General features: G+C 44.7%; 1 protein-coding gene across 2 annotated transcripts; it reads right to left on the bottom strand.

Moving 5' to 3' along the window:
• Window positions 1-4,362: 4,362 nt before the first annotated feature.
• On the bottom strand, window positions 4,363-21,588 carry LOC124006842 (secretory carrier-associated membrane protein 1-like). 2 transcript variants are annotated; one of them, XM_046317031.1, is made up of 9 exons: window positions 21,330-21,587; window positions 13,163-13,240; window positions 11,525-11,635; window positions 10,093-10,204; window positions 9,830-9,958; window positions 8,904-9,063; window positions 8,689-8,790; window positions 8,418-8,535; window positions 4,363-8,124 (listed from the first exon to the last, which is right to left on the bottom strand). In XM_046317031.1, exons 1-9 carry the CDS (start codon window positions 21,384-21,386, stop codon window positions 7,975-7,977), a joined length of 1,017 nt encoding a protein of 338 aa, XP_046172987.1. In that variant the 5' UTR covers window positions 21,387-21,587; the 3' UTR covers window positions 4,363-7,974. The 2 variants fall into 2 exon arrangements, with proteins under 2 accessions (XP_046172987.1, XP_046172988.1); XM_046317032.1 differs by lacking the exon at window positions 13,163-13,240 and having other exon boundaries at window positions 21,330-21,588.
• Between the last annotated feature and the right edge of the window lie 16 nt (window positions 21,589-21,604).

Below are 21,604 nucleotides of genomic sequence, written 5' to 3'. Positions count from 1 at the left end.
GTGTGTGTGTGTGTGTGTGTGTGTGTGTGTGTGTGTGTGTGTGTGTGTGTGTGTGTGTGTGTGTGTGTGTGTGTGTGTGTGTGTGTGTGTGTGTGTGTGTGTGTGTGTGTGTGTGTGTGTGTGTGTGTGTGTGTGTGTGAGTGTGTATAGCGGACAGAGAGGACACACATCCTAATGGGCTCCAGATGACCTTTATTCATCCACTGGTTAGAAATGGAGCACAAGGTGATCACTGTGAGGTGGAACAGGAATCCTGCATGCAGTTTGGCACGAGGCAATGTGATCTCTCTGGTCATCTTTGTTTCTCTCTCTCATCGCTGTCATTGCCAAGTACCTCAACTCCATCAAGAGTTGAGTGCAGCCTACCGTTTTTTATTAACCTCTGACCCCTTCAAGGTCAATTCTTATGTAGCTCTGTCATTGGGGGCCTTTCTTTGTTTGCGGAAATCAATACTTTTACAACGATAATCAAATACAACCACCGACTGTTTCCTTGTTGAGATTAAATTGGCGCGTTCGCAGTTCACGCCGAGTTGCCATTTTAGAGCAGCAGCAATGAGCAAACAGTCGGTGGTTGTATTTCATTGTTTGATTACCGTTTTACGTATGGATCTCAGCAACCAACGCAATGCTACCACAGAGGACAAACACAACTACACAGCGAGGGTTTAAGTATTGAGATTTTTCAAGTATCTGTGCATAGTAACTCAAATGAGTCGAGGATCATAAAATCTTTTTACATTTAAACTCTAATCCGGGCTTAAACCAGAAAAGCTGAATAGCAAAGTCACATTTTGTGAGTGTTTTTTCTAGGGCAGGGCAGCTCCTAACCATCATCTTCAATCTCGTCTCATTGATTGGACTCCAGGTTAGCTGACTTCTGACTCTAATTAGCTTTTGGAGGTCATTAGCCTAGGTGTTCACATACTTTTTTACAACCTACACTGTGAATGTTTAAATGATATATTCAATATAGACAAGAAACATACAATAATTTCTGTGTTATTAGTTTAAGCACACTGTGTTTGTCTATTGTTGTGACATAGATGAAGATCAAATCAAATTTGATGACCAATTTATGCAGAAATCCAGGTAATTCCAAAGGGTTCACATACTTTATGTATGTATGTATGTATGTATATATATAAATATATATATACACATTTACCCCCAAAATATATGGGGGATTGGAAATGATGCAGAAAATTACATTGACGGAAGCTACAATCTATCTGTAATATTAAAGCTGATCCACCCCCTAAAATATATATATATAAAATAAAATGTACCTCTATTCGTGAGTTTTTTGCACTGCTGGGATGGGTTATATAGGCTACACTGCATTACACACTGCAATGGCGTTCCCAACCATGAGCCCAGGCCTGCTCTCCTCTTGCTTCTCTTGTGTACTACATTAGCTAAATACAAGGCTAATACGGCATTGATTTTATTACCTGAAAGAGGTAGTCTAGGACATGTACTGTGTGTATATATATTAAACTTGAATAGGATTACCTACTGTAGTAGGATGCCATTTGAATGGAATTGGTGGAGAGAAAGTAGGGCTGCGAGAGAGTGCACAGATTTAAAGCGATGATATTTGAGCGATAGGCTGTTTTTTTTAAACTGCAGCTGCAATTTATAATAATATATAATAATAATATTTCCAATTAAAAAATAAGGAGACCCCCCCAAAAAAGCCAGATGGACACACAGTATGTAAATTAGACTGGCATTCAGTCCTTATACGACTGTATCATAGGCTACGCTGCAGCAAATGAAAAACAGTTACAACGACGAGATGATGGGTCTACCTGCATTGTGAACTGCGCTCCATACTGAGATGTGCTGTCTGTCCCCAGCCTGATCCTTGATGATTTATCATGCAGATAGTGGAGGGCATAGAGGAGCCAGATTTAGACGTGCATATCATTTCAACAGTTCCGTTTTCTGTCATGTTGTTCATAGAAATAATGTATCGTCATTTGCCGGTTTCTCAGTTGTTGTTTTTCCTGGAAAGGGGAGTGGATTTGGGCGGGAAATCTTGGTAAATCCCTGTAACTCAGTTCCGCTACTCAACTCTAGCCTCCATGCACTCCTTACATATCTGTGTCAGTGAAGAGCTTGGTGCGTTATGTGAAAAATCAGAGCTCGAATTGAGGGGCTATGTGAGGGTAGTGTGGCTTTTGTTACAGAAAATGGATACAGTCATAGGCCCCTTGTTAGTTTGGGATTTTTGATCTATAACAAGGCTTTAGTGCACAATGCTTTATGCTAAAAACAAGCAAATGTCTATGATATTCAGAGGCTGCGCTACAACCTCCTATAGGAGACACAACATTGACTTTGCTTGGGAAGTAGCTTAATGTGTGATTCTGTCACAATCAATTGATGTTGATGTTAGACGTTTTAATAGGCAATTAAACGACATACTGACTTTAAATCAGCCAGGTAGCCAATAAACAAAAATGAATTATTATTTCAAGGCTGTAGCCTGCCATTTAAGAAACCTATTGTGAAGTATGTTATAAACGCAACAAAGTGTTGGTCCCAACTTTCATGGGCTGAAATAAAAGAGCAGAGAACTGTTCCATTCACACAAAAAATATTATTTCTCTCAAATGTTGTGCACAAATGTGTTTCCATCCCTGTTAGTGAGCATTTCTCCTTTGCCAAGATAATCCATCCACCTGACAGGTGTGGCATATCAAGAAGCTGATTAAACAGCGTGATCATTACACAGGTGCACCTCATGCTGGGGAAAATTAAAAGCCAGTCTAAAATGTTCAGTTTTGTCACAACACAATGCCACAGATGTGTACAGTTGGCATGCTGACTGCAGGGATGTCCCCCAGAGCTGTTGCAAGAGAATGTAATATTAATTTCTCTACCATAAGCCGCCTGCAAAGTCATTTTAGAAAATTTAGCAGTATGTCGAACCGGCCTCATAACCGCAGACCACGTGTAATTGCATTGTGCGGGCGAGCGTTTTTTTTTGTATGTCAATGTTGTGAACAAAGTGCCCCATGTTGGCTGTGGGATTATGGTGTAGGCAGGCATAAGCTACGTACAATAAACACAATTGCATTTTAATCAATGACAATTTGAATGCACAGATACCGCGACGAGGTCCTGACGCCCGTTGTCGTGCCATTCATCCGCCTCCATCACCTCATGTTTCAGCATGGTAAATGCACTGCCCCATTTCGCAAGGATCTGTACCCAATTCCATGGTCTGCATCCTCACCAGACATGCCACCCATTGAGCATGTTTGGGATGCTCTGAATCGACATGTACAACGGCGTGTTCCAATTCTCTGCAATATCCAGCAACGTTGAAGAGGAGTGGGACAACAATCAACAGCCCGGATCAACTATGTGAAGGAAATGTGCGGCGCTGCACGAGGCAAATGGTCACACACACCAGATAGTGACTGGTTCTCTGATCCACACCCCTACCTTTCTTCTGTATCTGTGACCGACCAATGCATATCTGTATTCCCAGTCATGTGAAATCCATAGATTAGGGCCTAATGAGTTTAAATTCAGCATATGATAATGGATTTTTTTTTCACCTCTACCCTCGTCTGTGGTGGTCTGTAAATCCACAACCTTCTGGCTACTTTGGCTTCTAATGCTTACAAAATGAATAACAGTTTCTAAAACAGCATATCTAAGGCTCTAGTCTCTTCTAGGAGTAAAAACAGGTTCTCTGCTCTCCACTGTGTTTTCATTATTATTTTGGGTTTCGGGGAGGGTCGGATAAAATATATTTTACTGAAGAGAAAATCTGATTTTCTCCAGGTATCCGTTATAAGTCTCAGTCCCTAACAGGATTACACGTGAAGATAGTTGCAGTGATTGGTGATCATGGGTTTTTGTATGTGGTGTGTAGCTTAGTGGGATTGTAGCTTAGTGGGGTGTTCTAGGAGAGTCTATGGCTGATCAACTAACATATTTTGTTATAACACGTGCCGAGCTGGTGAGTGAGATTGACTCAGCTTTCTGGGTGTTGAGAGAGGTCACTAACGTACAGAGGATACTGGTTCAGTCTGCGATCAACTCTGTGGAGGAGTTGAGGCACTTGTCAATCTCTGTCCCAGTCTCGCTCGATCCTGTTTGTTTCCCAAGGTCTGTACCTGTCATCTGTTAAAGACAAAACATTTCATTTAAATCAGCCAATCAAAAAAAGATGTCCATAAAAACTCTGGGATTATGATCCACAACAAGCTGATCAACTACGTTCAGAACTCTCCTCCAGTTCCTTTGATTTCTACTGACCTCTTCTGGTCTACAACTAGTAGTGCAGCTTCAAACACCGTTCCAGAAAAACACCATTCAGAACAAAAGGAGGCTGTGGAGTTGACTTTAGGCTTTTATTTAGCGTTAATACAATATACAAAACAAACTACTCAACATGCAACTTGAAGGAGAGACAGAGCTTCTGTACAGTAAAATGAAATTCAGGGCACCAGCCGACCAGTCGTCAAAACTTTACAAAATATACAAACATCATTAAAGACTGCTCACTTTCTTTAAATAACTTCAATTTATTAGTCAGAAATGAGCAAGACCAATTTCATATTCATTCTCAGTGTTTTCTACTACATACTCATCGATTCAAAAAGTACAAGTTAAAGCCACAGTCCATCTCAAAAGACGCACAGTTCACATTAAGCAGTTGATGCATCCCCCCCCCCCATTTGTTTTCAAGCCAACAAATTATTAACAGGAACATTCAGGTGCCAGTCGTTTAGATTTTCAAAAGAGGAAGAACAACAATGTAGCTCATCACACACACATTCTCTCACGCGCAGGCACACACACATTCTCTCACGCGCAGGCACACACACATTCTCTCACGCGCAGGCACACACACTTTCACAGGCATAAACTCAACACACTAAACAAACTTCGGAGAGATGACTATCAGTCTAAAAGGAAAACAAGAAGATCTATATATAGATATTAAAAAAGGAGCATTTAAAAAAAAATAGCTGAAAAACACAACAGGTTTCCATCTTGCAGCAAGAGAACGGAAGATCTCAGCATGTCTCTGCCTTGCCCACAATAGCATTCAACTGAACAGCCAGTTATCCTTGTTAAAACTTCACTTTGACTGACACACACACACACACCAAAATGGTATTACATCACATGCCCCCCCCCCCACCTCATGTCACACTCAAAAGGTGAAAATCACAGGCAGGTTCACGGGTTTACACTCAAAACAAGGAAGTTAGAGCTTATGCATGACCTTCTCGACCAACATGATGACGAATAACATTACAACTAAGAGGATGACGCACAGAACAAAAAGATAAACTCAGAAGGCCTAAAACACTTGGGGGGAGAGAGAGAGAATGGCTCCTTTCACTCAATCATACAATGAATACCTCAGGCTAGCAGCGTCGACACATCCATGCAGCATAGACCAATGATATTACTGGGAGATTTCGCCTGTTCTTGGAGCGTTTGGAGACACAGGGATTACTGCACCGGTTCAGTTTAATGCACAGCATTTTAACTTCAAAACAAGACCGTTCCGTTCACTCACAAACCATAGACTTCTATAATACAGAGAGGCGTAGACCAGAGCAGTGTCCTGTAGATCAGCAAGCTTGGTCATGCACGTAAAGAGCACTGACTGAGGTACTGTATATATCCCCAGGTGGAAAACCTAGGCTTAAGAGATGAGCCAACTCTCTCTCACCGGAGTCAGTTGTTAGCATACAGCTCAGCTAGCATACATTTGCAGGTCTGAAAGCGTCGGGTTTTGAGGGGTGCGGGTGGCTACGTGAAGTGCAATGTTACCACTACAGCAAGGGACAAGGAGGCTATGCCATGTAGGTCGCTGTCATCTGGCCTCTTCGTTTATTTTATGAAAGTGTTATTGAGAACACAAGATGTTATCAAAAGGCAAGACTTAAAAGCTACTACGACAAGGCTGTGCGACAGAGAACGTGAGAGGGAAAAAAATCTAACCAAGACACCGAACCTGATTTCTGAGACATTTCCTTGTTTAGAACACAGATGGGTTTACACTCGCTTCTTGAGATGAATCAGTCTAGACGATTCCCGAGGTGACAACGTTGGACTGCGCAGCACTCAACAATACCAGGTCTCACCACCAGAGGGCAGACTGGTGACCACTGACTGGTGGCCATATCCGCCTGACTGGCGCAGGGTTCAAAACAAGTGTTTGATTTTGTTTTCATTAAGTGTTAAACATTTCTAACGGTACTTGGTTAAATACAGTGAATAAATGAGTCGTGTACGTTTATGGATAGCTACAGCCATTAGTCTTGGTGAAGGGAATTGACTTGCATCAGAGGGAGTGACAGAAACTGGATGTGGAACGTACACAATGTATAGGCCTCGGCATTAACATATAGAGAGACACTAATATTCATATGCACACACACACACACACACAAAGGAAAGTTTGCGAACACTTGTATAGTGACATGACTAAGTGGTGTGGGGTCAGACAGACACAGGACAGGAGTGTTTTAATAAAGCCACTAGGGTGAGCGGAGTTACAGCCCTCAGGGCAAGATGAGAGGCGGGGGTTGGTGGATGAGAGGCGGGGGTTGGTGGATGAGAGGCGGGGGTTGGTGGATGAGAGGCGGGGGTTGGTGGATGAGACGATGATGTCCTAAACCTCCAGATTCCACAGGACGTAGATCTGCACTGGGAGCTGGACGGAACTGAAGGAAACGACTTAAACACAAGCCTCTCATGTATACTTCCTGCTTTCATCCACTATGACATCATTGGGCTCATCCTTCTAGGTCTCATCCATAGAGAATGATAGAGGCCTCTAGTGGCCAAAAGCCCATTTTAGCATGGGCAGCGCCATTGACTGCTTCTGCCATTTTAAGCCAAGGGAGGGGGGTTCTACTAAACTATATGGAATTATTTTAAGAGATCATACCAAGGATCACTTTGCTATTTGATTTTGACATTTGAAGACCCCTTGAAGTATATTTTTTTATTAAATGTGTTGAGCCTTTGTGCTCTTAGCCCATACAAACTGATTGAATATCCTTCACTTTATGGAACAACAGTCGCCCCCCCCCAAAAAAAAATCGGAAGGAAGTTTATTGGGTCTGTCCTATATCAGGAAATATGTTATTTTTTATTACATGCATAAACCCCTTATTTTTGTCACTAAACAGTCTCCATATATACTTCCATAAATGTTTTAAACTGGTACCGGGGAACCTTTAAGACGAGTCTTGTGAGGCCTGTGGGCGTCCTAGAGCAAAACAACCCACATGGACGTGATCATGAGAGGACCGCCTTTCCACAGAGGGGTATTGTTCAGAAACTGTTCGGAATCTACAGACAGAAGTTGACAGATCGGCTGTACCGACCTTAGACGAGGCCCAAGATGGGTCGTAGAGCAAAACACCATTGTGTTCGTGAGAGTCCCATCTTTACATAGATTGGTTTGGACTAGAAAACTTCCGGATGCTACGGACGATTTTGTGAGCAGAACCATTTTCAGGACGTCTCTTGGTCAGACAAACGCCGCTCGAGCTCCATCACCTTTCACTGCAGATGCGGAAGTGTGGCATGGGCGCATGCGGTGGACTGAGACGCTTCCAATACACCATCTCGCAAGCTTAAACTGACACATTTTTACAGGGATTATTTTATTATGCTTATTATGTTAATGCTAATTAGATTTCCGTGGGGGCGCGGACATCGACATAAGGGGGTTAAAGAAATCAAAAATTAGTCAACTGGGTCGGTATTTTTTTTATGGGTTGTAGCCTCAATGGCGCTGCCCCATGCTGTCACAGACGACTACAACGCCACAGATACAGAGACGAGCCCTCTACCTCTCTCTATGGTCTCATCCTAGTCATGCGAGTAGAGCTGGGTTGGGAGGGCAGGGAAGCTTGAGCTCAGGCGGGGGGGCTGGATTGGACGGAGTGAAGAAATAGGGCGGTCTCCGGGGGCCAATCAGATCTGTTGCTTGAAAGCTCCACTGGCGGCGTTGGAGGCGGCGGTGGCAGCGGCGGTCTGGACCGTCTTGTTGGCCATGACGCCCGTGGCGAACTCGGCCTGGGCCTTCTCAAAGCTGGCCCCTGTGGTGCGGTACATGCCATGGACCTGGAGGGATAAGAGGGAGAGGAGGGACAGAGGAGGGGAGAGGGAAAGAGGGAGAGCAACGAAGAGAGGACATTATTGAAATGAGGTCTATGAATACCCCAAGTGTTTCTTCATCTCAAAGAACGTGCGGGATGTTCTGATGGCTTTGAGTCTAATCTTCACAAACCTGGTGAACAGCCGAGTCGCAGTCACACCTTATTGATTATGATGACGGATTGTGTGTGTGTGTGTGTGTGTGTGTGTGTGTGTGTGTGTGTGTGTGTGTGTGTGTGTGTGTGTGTGTGTGTGTGTACCTTTTTGAACATAATGAGCGACATGGCAGCCAGGGCGGTGAAAAGAGCAGCGATGAGGATCATGATGATGCCAACAGGGATGCTCTTATTCAGGCCAGTCAGAGCAGAGATCCACCCGCTGTTAGAGAGAGAGAAGGACAACCAGAGAGAGGATACTAGGTACTGAATCTCTAGCCATAAACAGGGTGAACAACGTAGAGTCCGGGTGATGTCGGACAACCGTGTCGCCATGTCACTTCCTGTTAAAGTCTGCGACAGTGACTGCCCTCACCTGGCGCCCCAGCCGGAGATGCCGATGGACTGCATCACGTGAACGCCAAACTGGCAGATGTACACGAAGAAGAATACAAAGAAACGGAACGAGCTGTCACTCCTGGAGAGAAGAAGACACCGCCGTTTAATGGACGACATCGGAATGTGTGTGTGCGTGTGGGTATTTTGGGTACATGTGTGTATGTCTGTGCCCGCGCTCGTTTCTACACCCACCTGAAAGCGCCGTAGAGGGGTCTGTACCAGCAGACGAAGGAGCAGGGAGTGAAGATCATGAACCAGAGCATGGCCAGACCAAAGTCCACTCCCTTGGTCGCATCCACACAGAACCAGGCCAGACAGCCAAACATGTTGGCGAACAACGTCCCCGTGTGGACTTGAGGGGAACGACAAACACAATACCTCTGATCAGTTTAAATTAAAACGTTGCAGATAGAAATGCCCGTTGTGTAGAATAGAGATGTGCATCAGCTCTCTAAGTTACATTTCTATGTGAAAGGGAGAGAGAGTGCTTGGTATACAGGTCCTTTGCCGCATCCCATTCCATCTCTATCTGAAAGTCAGGGTCCTGCCAAGTAACGCTAGCCTGGTGGTGCGCGTACGCAGTCAATTAAATCATTCACACACTGAGCAGAACTCTACCTTGGGGCTATAACAACGGCAGGCCTCTGGGCATTGTGGAGAGTCTGGTGCGCTGCAGTCTACAGACACTTTAGCATGTAGCTACAGCGGCAGCACCATACTGAGGCATCTAACACTCACACTCTGGGTGAGAGAGAATACATCACGTGCAGGTAGAGGAGAGTGGGGGGGGGGGGGGGGGTGAGAGCCACAAAGAGGGTAGAGCGAGGACAGGTTGAAACTCCCCGTGCCTCCACCCCCCCCCCCCCCCACACCAGTCACCTGACCTGGTCACATAACCAACCACATGACCTAACCATGTGGTGATGGAATTCCAAGCTGTGCTATTGGCCCATGTCTAATACATTTCCTTTATAATCCCGCTCAATGGCCTTTTCATATTTAACAGACTGGCTGTCAAGCAAAATATATAAAATTTAAAAAATTGAGAAGTTTTTTCCCCGAAGCTGACGGGAGGGGGGGGGGGCAGATGACTTGACAAGAGGGCAGAGGTCACTCACACATCCAGATGTAGTACATGATCTTGACAGTCTTCTGGAACTCCACAGGGATGTCCACGGTGATGTCGTGGTAGAAACAGGGGCCCACTGGGAACTTCTCCGGGAGAGGAGGCCAGTTGTTTTTCCTCCCTGAGCCAGAGAGAAAGGGAGCAACGCTTGAACGATTCTGCCAAACATTGCGTGAAGGTTTGGGCCTGACAAAGCGTCTAGGTAGTTTGCGCTCAAGACCATTGGTTGAATGTTGTGTGAAGGTTGGTGCCAACCTCCTGATGTGCTGAGCGACTGCATCTCTCTCTCGCGGCGGTCTAGCTCGGCGGCCTTCCTCTCCAGCTCTTCCTGTCTCCTCAGCAGCTCTGTAGCCGCCCACGCCTGCTCCTACACACACACACACACACACACACACACACACACACACACACACACACACACACACACACACACACACACACACACACACACACACACTAACATTACACTAAACCAACAAGCGATATACAGTACAGAGAGATGTTATCCAGGCGAGATCACACTCCACATGGCTGACAAGTTGGATTTGACCAAAAACATTGAACTTCAAGTCAACTTGAAACTGACATTGAGGCAGCTGACTTTTTGTTTTAGTAATGTGTGTGTGTGTGTGTGTGTGTGTGTGTGTGTGTGTGTGTGTGTGTGTGTGTGTGTGTGTGTGTGTGTGTGTGTGTTGTTCAGCAGACTACTGTATCAGCACACAGCACAGTCCCAGTAGTCGTCTCCACCTCCTGTCTTTCCATGCGATTCAGAATAATTTACACTCCGCTTTTAATTCGACTAAAGGCAGATCGCTGTGCAGGCTTGTGTGTGTGTGTGTGTGCCCCAACTCTACCAAGCAACAACTGCAGAAAGTAATGGCTGTATTTGATGTCACGAGCCACACTACTGACAAAATGCTGCCCAATGCAACGTTTTGATTCATTTATTTTATTTAACTAGGCAAGTCAGTTAAGAACAAACTCTTATTTATAACGACGGCCTGGCCAATTGGGTCTGCAGTGACGCCTCTAGCACTGACCTGCAGTGCCTTAGACCGCTCCGCCACTCGGGAGTAGGAAGATTTTTTTCAACAGGGCAAGGGAAAGGATAGTAGGTGCCTTATTGCCAACTTCCTAGTTGCAGCCTAGGTTGAAGATGACAACGGTTGAGACAACGGGATTCTAATATCCCATATCTCTTTGCAACAATGGAACTAATGCTAGCTCTCAACGGCGCCGGGCCCAGATTTGTGACGACGTCATCTTAAGCTGTATATCTGATCTAGGTCGCAGCATCCTGATATAATCGGTGTGTGTGTGTGTGTATATGCGTCAGTAGAGGTAGAAAGAGAGGAAGTAGAATAAGGAATGGTCTTCCTGTGCTACCTGTCTGCTGAGGTCTCTCTATCGCTCTCTTTTCAGCTGCAAACACATGTCCCTCAGAAAGCCGAGGCGTACAGCCCACATTCATGTTTATGAAGGATCTCCGTGGCTTAGAAGCATCTCCACGCTGTCACAAACAGCTTTTATTAGAGCACGCCACGCTCTGTGGGGAGAGCCTGCTGACAAACCCACCAGAGCGTGTTTCTACGGAAATGCAACGCTACATTGAGCCCTCTTTCTTCAGAGGGGTGGAATAGCACGGAGTGAAAGGGTAGAACAGGATGTGAGGCACGTGTTGGGGTACCTGTGACTGGGAGTATGCAGGAGGTTCTTCAGTAGGCTTCATGATGGCTGGTTGTGTGTTGGTGGTGGTGGTGGGGGGGGGCGGCAATTTAGGCGCTGGGCCAGGGTGGACCTGGGAGGAACAAAAAAATAAATAAAATAGCCAGCGTGGGATTGTTAAACCGTCTCAAACCGTACCCTATTCCCTATGTAGTACAAGCAAACAAGTGTAGCTTGGGTCAAGACAATGTAGTGTACTGAAGGGGGAATAGGGGCTTTATTGGCAGGGCAAAACATATGTTCACATTGCCAAAGTAATGGAGGTAGATAATATACAAAAGTGAAATAAACATTGAACTCACAAAAGTTCCACAAGAATAAAGACATTACAAATGTCATATTATGTCTATATACACACGGTGTTGTAACGATGTACAAATGGTTAGAGTACAAAAGGGAAAGTTAATAAGCATAAATGGGTTATATTTATATATATTTATTTGTTTGTTCTTCACTGGTTGTCCTTTTCTTGTGGAAACAGGTCACAAATCTTGCTGCTGTGATGGCACACTGGTATTTCACCCGGTACATATGAGAGTTTATCAAAATCAGGTTTGTTTTTTCAATTCTTTGTGGATCTACATAATCTGGAGGGAAATATGTGTCTCTAATATGGTCAAACATTTGGCAGGAGGTTATGAAGTGCAGCTCAGTTTCCACCTCATTGTGGGCAGTGTGCATATAGAGCGTCTTCTCTTGAGAGCCAGGTCTGCCTACGGCGGCCTTTCTCAATAGCAAGGCTATGCTGACTGAGTCTGTACATAAATGACTTAAATGACTGCTCATCAATGGCGTCTCTCACTCCTACCCGCCACCTCTCCTCTCACACTATGCAGTTGTAGGGCAGCCCTCGAAGTGACTTATCAACTGTATGCAGGATTTTCCACTGTGTTGATCTCACCAACCCCCATTGTCTCACCTCTGAGAAGCAGAGGTTACAGCCTGTAGGTCTGATATCTGATTGGAGGTTAACTTTACAGTAATGCTATTGGTCAACAACTCAGATTGAATCCAAACTCAAATGCTTATAAAAAGAGTCTTCGATTCATTGTTCTTTCTATTACGTTCTCCTGACTTGCTGTGGTGAGATCCCCGTCTCTCCCATGAGCAATTTTTTACATTTTATTAACTAGGCAGGTCAGTTAAGAACAAATTCTTATTTACAATGACTGTCAGCTCGGGGATTCAATCCAGTAACCCGTCGGTTACGGTCGTCCCTCTCATTTGTTCTCTGATCATGCTTAGAATAATGCCTTGTAATCATTTGCAACTTAAGCTTTATTTGAATGTGTGTGAATCCATTCATTTAGCAAAGTAATTAAATACACTTTTATTTAGAATTCCATTCTCAGACATTTTTCCCATTGCCTATTACTGTAACGCGACCCCAGCGTTCCGTTACCGTCACGCGACCCCAGCGTTCCGTTACCGTAACGCGACCCCAGCGTTCCGTTACCGTCGCGCGACCCCAGCGTTCTTCCATATTGCTAAAATTAATCTTTATGGAGTCAGATACACATTTTAGTAGGCTAATGACGAGTCGCATGAGAGGTTTTACAGTATCCTATACACACACGTCAGATATGACTACACTACTCACCGGCTTGGCATCTGTGAAGGGGTTGTACTCTTCCAACCCTGGAGGAGCATTCTGTGTTACTTGGGTCACCGACGGATCCTGCGAGGAGAAGGAACGAGAGAAACTCACTCTTCATTACATATGACACACCGTTCTACAGAATGGATGAGGAGCCTTGAGGGGGTACGTCAACAGGCTACACTCCCCACGTAGTCACCCAAGTCTAAATAATAGACACTCAACGTGACTAGCCTATATGATGCGTTGCCACGGTGATGAACGAACTCGGAAGCCAGTCCAGTGTGACCTGAAGGGGTCTGTAGTGAATGCTAGCCTAGCCTATATGCTGCGTTGCCACGGTGATGAACGAACTCGGAAGCCAGTCCAGTGTGACCTGAAGGGGTCTGTAGTGAATGCTAGCCTAGCCTACATGCTGCGTTGCCGTGGTGATGAACGAACTCGGAAGCCAGTCCAGTGTGACCTGAAGGGGTCTGTAGTGAATGCTAGCCTAGCCTACATGCTGCGTTGCCGTGGTGATGAACGAACTCGGAAGCCAGTCCAGTGTGACCTGAAGGGGTCTGTAGTGAATGCTAGCCTAGCCTACATGCTGCGTTGCCGTGGTGATGAACGAACTCGGAAGCCAGTCCAGTGTGACCTGAAGGGGTCTGTAGTGAATGCTAGCCTAGCCTACATGCTGCGTTGCCGTGGTGATGAACGAACTCGGAAGCCAGTCCAGTGTGACCTGAAGGGGTCTGTAGTGAATGCTAGCCTAGCCTACATGCATAGGGCAAGTTCTTTCAACCCATTCTATGACGTCTGCTTACGAATCAAGCGCAACAAAACTCAAGGGCAGCACCACCACGAGAATCATTTGCCTAACCCGGCCTCTGGTTTTCAACGGCCAACAAGACAGACAAGTACTTTTCATCTGAAGAAGAGAATACAGACAAAGACCCTAACAGCAGGCTGACCTTCACGGCCTATAATCTAGGGCCCGATAAAAATATATATATTTTTTTGGCTAGCTGTGTTTTTTCCGCTGAATTCCGTTTTTTTCTTCAGGTTTTCCCTCAAAAACAACTTTTGTATTTTTTTTTATAACAGATTTTTTTTCTTTCAAAACATCCACAATGTTTAAACCAAGTTTAAGATCTGGACAAAAAAAAAAGCTGAACTGAGCACCACCAAGAAACTCCATTTGGTTCGGGGCGTTTCTGTAAGCACACATGCAATTGCAGTTTCCTAAACAAATCGCCAATGTATTGACGCAAATAATCAGGATATCAGGTAGGCATACTTTGTAGTTAACATTTAATTGAGAATGTTTTTGGGAAAGCTTTTCCACCTATCAGAAGACTTAACATTATTAGCAATACTTTAGGGAGGTCAGAGACCTGGCCGTGTGGTGCCAGGACAACCTCTCCCTCAACGTGATCAAGACAAAGGAGATGATTGTGGACTACAGGAAGACGGAGCACGCCCCCATTCTCGTCGACAGGGCTGCAGTGGAGCAGGTTGAGCGCTTCAAGTTCCTTGGTGTCCACATCACCAAAATAACATAGTCCAAGCACACCATGACAGTCATGAAGAGGGCACAACAAAGCCTATTCCCCCTCAGGAGACTGAAAAGATTTGGCATGGGTCCTCAGATACTCAAAAGGTTCTACAGCTGCACCACCGAGAGCATCCCGGTTGCATCACTGCCTGGTATGGCAACTGCTCGGCCTCCGACCGCAAGGCACTACAGAGGGCAGTGCGTAAAACCCAATACATCACTGGGCCAAGCTTCCTTCCATCCAGGAGCTCTATACCAGGCGGTGTCAGAGGAAGTCATAGACTGTTCTCTCTGCTACCGCACAGCAAGTGGCACCGAAGCGCGAAGTCGAGGTCCAAGAGGCTTCTTAACAGCTTCTACCTCCAAGCCATAAGACTCCTGAACAGCTAACCAAAGGGCTACCCAGACCCCTCTTAAACTGCTGCTACTCTCTGTTTATAATCTATGCATCGTCACTTTAATTATACCTATATGTACAATTACCTCATTTACCTCGACGAACCCGTGCCCCCGCAAATTGACTCTGTACTGGTACCCATGTATATAGCCTCACTATTGCTGTTGTTATTTTACTGCTGCTGTTTAATTATTACTTGTATTTTTTTTTAAATACCTAACACGTTTTTCTTAGTGTCTTATAGCATTGTTGGTTAAGGGCTAGAAAGTAAGCTTCTCACTCTAAGGTCGAGCTGTTGTATTCGGCGCATGTGACAAATACCGTTTGATTTGATTATCGCTAATGGCTACACCGTGATAGACAAACACGCACACAGACAGCGGCTTTCCTGCGTTTACAGAGTTGAAGGAAAATATGAATCGCTGATGCATTTTGTTCATGTCTTATGGTAATCTCGGGCATATTAACACATTTTCTAATCAGTTCATTACATCTAGTTGTTTTCCTACTAAGTGCAATACATTTCTTAATGTTGTTCAAATGCGTTTTAATGTCTGGATTCCGTGATTCCGTCCGCGTTCTCTGCTTCGTGGATTTTATTAGGCCCCAATACCCTGAAACTGGCAAAGATGAGATGACTCCAATCATTTTCACCACCACACAGACAGCTATAAATAGGGCAGAGCCCACGAGTTCGAGAACACTTTCCGCTGCTAAGACGAAGGACTCGGTGTGCTGCCGTCACTGGCATGCTGTACTGTAGTGCAGACACCGACACAGTCTAGGCTAATTGTTTTATTTAAATCAACCTTTAGTCAAGCTATGCAGATTCTAGGTTGGTATCAGCGAGTTCAAATTTCAGTTTCATAGGCCACTCCCGTGTGAATCCGGGAGGCTACGAGTAAGATATTTGAAAGTATAGCCCCATAGGCCACTCCCGTGTGAATCTGGGAGGCTACGAGTAAGATATTTGAAAGTATAGCCCCATAGGCCACTCCCGTGTGAATCCGGGAGGCTACGAGTAAGATATTTGAAAGTATAGCCCCATAGGCCACTCCCGTGTGAATCCGGGAGGCTACGAGTAAGATATTTGAAAGTATAGCCCCATAGGCCACTCCCGTGTGAATCCGGGAGGCTACGAGTAAGATATTTGAAAGTATAGCCCCATAGGCCACTCCCGTGTGAATCCGGGAGGCTACGAGTAAGATATTTAAAAGTATAGCCCCATAGGCCACTCCCGTGTGAATCCGGGAGGCTACGAGTAAGATATTTGAAAGTATAGCCCCATAGGCCACTCCCGTGTGAATCCGGGAGGCTACGAGTAAGATATTTGAAAGTATAGCCCCATAGGCCACTCCCGTGTGAATCCGGGAGGCTACGAGTAAGATATTTAAAAGTATAGCCCCATAGGCCACTCCCGTGTGAATCCGGGAGGCTACGAGTAAGATATTTGAAAGTATAGCCCCATAGGTGCACCTCCCGGGACTGCCGCATTGCTTAAGGTGTCTACAGGTGTGTGATGCCGTTCTCTCTGAAACAGAGAATAAAGTAGGGCTTGCAGTACTGCGGTACTGTGCACATGCATACGTGTGTGTGTGTGTGTGTAGGGTGCATTTCAGGTGGCTCACTCACCATGACAAGTTCACGCATGCAGCATCAATTCAGACGGTACTTCAGTTCAGTGCAGCCCTGTCCAATAACTCCAGTAAAGTAGTCCAGTATAGACCGCTACAGACCAGTATAGTCCAGTTACAGCCAGAACGCTCCAGTATCAGTCAGTCCGTCCCAGTCCAACCCTTCTCCTCTCTCCTTGGGTGTGAGGGTCTGTTCTGACAGAGTATCATATCTGTGTGTAACAGGAGGCTGGCTGTGCCTTGTCCCGAGGACAGGCATGTATGTCATCAATACTTACTGTCATCGTGATACATCTTTAATATGGTCCTGATGCACAGCCAGATTGACACAGTGCTCACGTACAAGCTCGGTACACCCCACGGAACTACACAACTACAGGATAGGCAACTGCTGTTCACAGGCTACATTACAATATAGATTGGGCCAATAATGAACTAGGCCTACCTGTTGGATTTATGTGAACACAACAAAACTCTCTCTGTTAATATTAGAGATAAAAGGAGGGGCCTCCACTAGAAGCTGTTAGTATGCCTATTGCTCGAGGGGGGAAAGCGTCTCGCAAAGAGAAAGCAGCAACGTTGACAAACATGCGTGTCTGTGTTAGATAGGCCTACAAGTTCTCTCCCTCCACACACAGTACTAGGTTTTATGAACACAATTTATCTGATAAGAGACTACCAGGACGGAGCAGAAAGTAAGTCAAGGGAAAGCAGCTCATGTAACACTAAGCACCAGCTGTCGCCATGACAACACCATATGATTTCATGAACTATTGAAGAGAGCCCAGAGTTGCATGAATCATTAGGCTTCTGGCCGCAAGGCTGAAACGGGGAGTCAACGAACAATGCCATAACTAGGGCCCTAACAAACAAACAAAGTTACTTTTTTTTTTTCAGGTTTTCGCTCTCATAAATCACACAAGAAAAACGAGAGTTGGATGTTTAAAGTCCCAAACCTGCTTAAACCACATCAGGAGAACAAGTTTGAGGTCTGGGGAATTTTTTTTTCATACATTTGAGTGTAGATTACCCTTCAATTCACATGAGCACCAGCAAGAGACTTGTTTGGTGAGCACTTAGCAGTGTTTGTGTAGCACATATGTAGCACTTTGCCAAACAAATTGCCACTGGATTTATTAAAATAATCACGTTATGGTTAACATTTAATTTAGAAGGTATTTGGGAAAGCCTTTCCAACTACCGGAAGATGCTTATCATTATTAGCGTCATCGCTAACGGCTAGGTTACACAAAGTGGTAGACAATCGCTCTCACACACAGACATGGGCATTCCTGCGTTGCATTGTCAGAAAGTTCCCGGAAAATATGATTCACTGATGCAGTTTGTTAATGTCTTATGATAATCTTAGGCATATTCATTTTCTAATAACTTCAATACATTTCGTTGATTTCCTACTAATAAATTCAATACATTTTGGAATATTGTTGAATGTCTGGATTTTATAGGGCTCTACCTAACAGACAGTTTTAGAAATATATAATATATATATATTTTTCCCTGATAGGTTAGCCTAGGCCTAATACAGGGGATACACAGATCCGGTCATTGAGGACTGCAGTGCCTGCTGGTTTTCAAGCACTTTCAGAGAAACTAGGTGTGTGCTGTGCACTCTATAATGTATTGATCCATGAAGTGATAGGGAGGAACCAAAAGAAAAAAAACAGGACAGCAACTAGGCAGACACTTCATTCTCTTGGTAAAAGGACATGGGTAACAGACTAAACGACATGAGATGGTTACACGACAGCCTTCAAGCCCTGAAACCTAACGGTCCGAAAATCTGACCAATCTTGTTTGTGCACACACACACACACACACACACACACACACACACACACACACACACACACACACACACACACACACACACACACACACACACACACACACACACACACACACACACACACACACGATTCCCCGGAGACCTGCAGCAGTACAGACGTAACAGAGGGACTGTATAGCCCGATAAATAATTGACTGTTTACGTGGTGCGGTGGTCAGCGGCAGCTCTAGTGTCGAGTTACACACACACACACATTTCTATACAGCAGTTAGGCTAGCTGTGGGAAGTGCACCATTCATTCCTTCACGAACAATAAAACCCATGTTTACGATCAATTATCGATACTCCTTACACATAAGCATCAACCTACAGACCGAGCCACATCATCCAAACAGCAAGGAGGAGGGGACACATTTTCCCAGAGGGCAACTCTGCAGCTTCCTGGAGTGACAGAGCAACGATCAAAGGACCAGAAAGGGCAAAAGTGTGCAAGCGAGCAACCTTGCAGTGAGTGAACTATAATTTAATTGATATAGAGAGAGAGACAGAGCGAGAAAGGGATGAAGGATAAAGAGAGAATGAAGGAAGGAAGAAGCTTCTGTCTAAAACAGGGAACACCAACGAGCCAGGAAAGTAGCCTAAACAACACAAAGCAAATAGAGTGAGCTGTGCTTACGAGGATCAAAGACCGTTTCTCCCTGGTGAGCCAGCGTCTACAAAAAAGACACATCTAAGTAATACCATTTTCATAACGAAAGCAAGGCAACATGTCATCTTACAACCGCCACAGCAGCCGGTATCAAAGCGTGATTTCCTGGAAAGGAAATGTAGTGGGATCACAGAAAATGATGTGACATTATAACAGAACATCAAATGACTGTAGGCATCCATGTTGTTTTGAAGAAATGGCTGAGACTGGAATAGAGTATTTCATCTGTCAATCACAATGTGACCTGTCCTGGATTCCAAGACAACAGCTGGAACTCAAAACAGGAAGTACCAGTGACATACTCAATACGGAAGTGGTCCGATGAAGCAGATGCTAAGCTAAAGGACTTTTTCGGTAGCACAGACTGGAATATGTTCTGGGATTCATCTGATGGCATTGAGGAGTTTACCACATCAGTCACCGGCAACATTAATAAGTGCATCGTCAACATCGTCCCCACAATGACCGTACGTGCATATCCCAACCAGAAGCCATGGATTACAGGCAACATCCGTACTGAACTAAAGGCTAGAGCTTCCGCTTTCAAGGAGCTGGACACTAATCCAGATGCTTATAAGAAATCCAGCTACGCCCTCCGACAAACATGCAAAGCGTCAATACAGGACCAAGAACGCATCCTACACGGGGTCTGGTGCTCTTCAGATGTTGTAAACTTTCACGTATTACAAAGGGAAACCCAGCCGCGAGCTGTCCAGTGACACTATTTAACTATCTTTTGACTCATCACATACAATACTGTTAGTGTTTATTATCTATCCTCTTGCCCAGCCACTTTATCTCTACCCATATGCACATATCTACCTGAATTACCTTGTACCCCTGCACATCAACTCAGTACTGGTACACAGTGTTTATAGCCAAGTTATATTTACTCAATGTGTAATAATTGTGTTATTTTATCTATTTTTCTTCTCCATGCATTGATGGGAAGGGCCCGTAAGTAAGAATTCCACTGTTAGTCTACACCGGTTTACAAAACATGTGACAAAATTTGATCTTGAAGATTAACCTGCATTGTGTCAATTGGGAATGGGTGTATTTTGGACCTGTAGAAAGCTACATTGTTGCCCCATAACTATACAATTTGTCAGTGCCACACAGTCCACTACAAGCAACAATTCGGGTCTGATGAAGTCTCATCATGTGGGCCCTGGGCTAGCTGCCTACCAACCTCAACAAGTTGTCCTTAAATTGAAAAACTCACGTGTAAACATTAGTGAAAGAATCATCAAGAGATGAGGCAACAGTTAACGTTACCTTTGTGTGAATAATGTCAGACCCTATACGCTGCCTCTGTCTACCTAGTTAACTAACTATCAGATGTTTAAACACTTAAGGTTGGGTGACAAGTCATAAAATAGCTAACGTTTGCTAGAAGTAGCAACTAGAAAAATGATGCCTGGCTGAACAGGACACAAAGTGATAACTCCACAATTGAATGGCAATAAGCGACATCATCATCTAGCTTGGTTGCTAGTTAGCTATAGTTTGTCAATAAATTGCTTGATACAAAGTTCTCTTTGTTTAAAGTAACGACTTGCTGAGGTTAAACGTTTGTTAGCAAGTGCTACAGTTAAGCAATAAGGCACGAAGGGGTGTGGTATATTGGCCATATACCACCAACCCCGAGGTGCCTTATTGCTATCATAAACTGGTTTCCAACTTAATTAGAGCGGTAAAAATCCTTGTCGTCATACCCGTGGTTTACGGGATATACCATGCCTGTCAGCCAATCAGCATTCAGGACTCGACCCACCCCGTTTATAATGAACGGTAGCTGGGGCGTAAGTTATTCATTACGCAGTTTATGTTACAAAACGTTTCGGAGCAAACGAAACCGGGAGGGATCTACCTGCATTTGCTCAATAAAAAAAAACTCTCGTTTTAAAATGCAAAAGCAACTGTTTAGACTAATGATGGCGCAACTGCGGTCATGCCAAAGGAAACGACTTGACACTGTCATCGCTAGAAAACGAGCTAAATTCAATTAAACATAACTGACATTAGCGGGCTAACAAATTAGCATAGCCAAATGACATACCGGCGAGTTAGCTATGTCACTTACCTGAAAAGGGTTATTGAATTCAGGGTCCGCGAACGGGTTGTGGTCGAAATCTGACATTCTACTTTGATAACGTCTTCAATTGTTTAAAAACTGATTTAGTCTCGTTAAAAAAAAATAATGAGCTGTACTTCAAAACAATGGCTGCAGCCAGCACCAGCTAGTCTGGACGCGGCTTGCTTTGAGCATCAGCAGCAAAATGGCAGGATCTCGGAAGTGATGTCTGCTTTGCTTGCCCCTGTAAAATGTGATCAACATCAATGAGCACCGTTACATGT

This window comes from Oncorhynchus gorbuscha, linkage group LG20 (genome assembly GCF_021184085.1).
Source record: "Oncorhynchus gorbuscha isolate QuinsamMale2020 ecotype Even-year linkage group LG20, OgorEven_v1.0, whole genome shotgun sequence".
Lineage (NCBI taxonomy): Eukaryota > Metazoa > Chordata > Actinopteri > Salmoniformes > Salmonidae > Oncorhynchus > Oncorhynchus gorbuscha.
Note: the sequence above shows the minus strand (reverse complement) of the source record. Positions and strands in the feature narration are given on the sequence as shown.

Bases quoted from the DNA above. Each gene is read 5' to 3' on its own strand.
- LOC124006842 (XM_046317031.1), bottom strand. From the start codon at position 21,386: ATGTCAGATTTCGACCACAACCCGTTCGCGGACCCTGAATTCAATAAC. The intron at 9,064-9,829 runs GTGAGTGACCTC...GTTCCCCTCAAG, and splicing joins CATGTACTACATCTGGATGT to TCCACACGGGGACGTTGTTC. The intron at 8,125-8,417 runs GTACACACACAC...TTATCCCTCCAG, and splicing joins CGCTCATTATGTTCAAAAAG to GTCCATGGCATGTACCGCAC.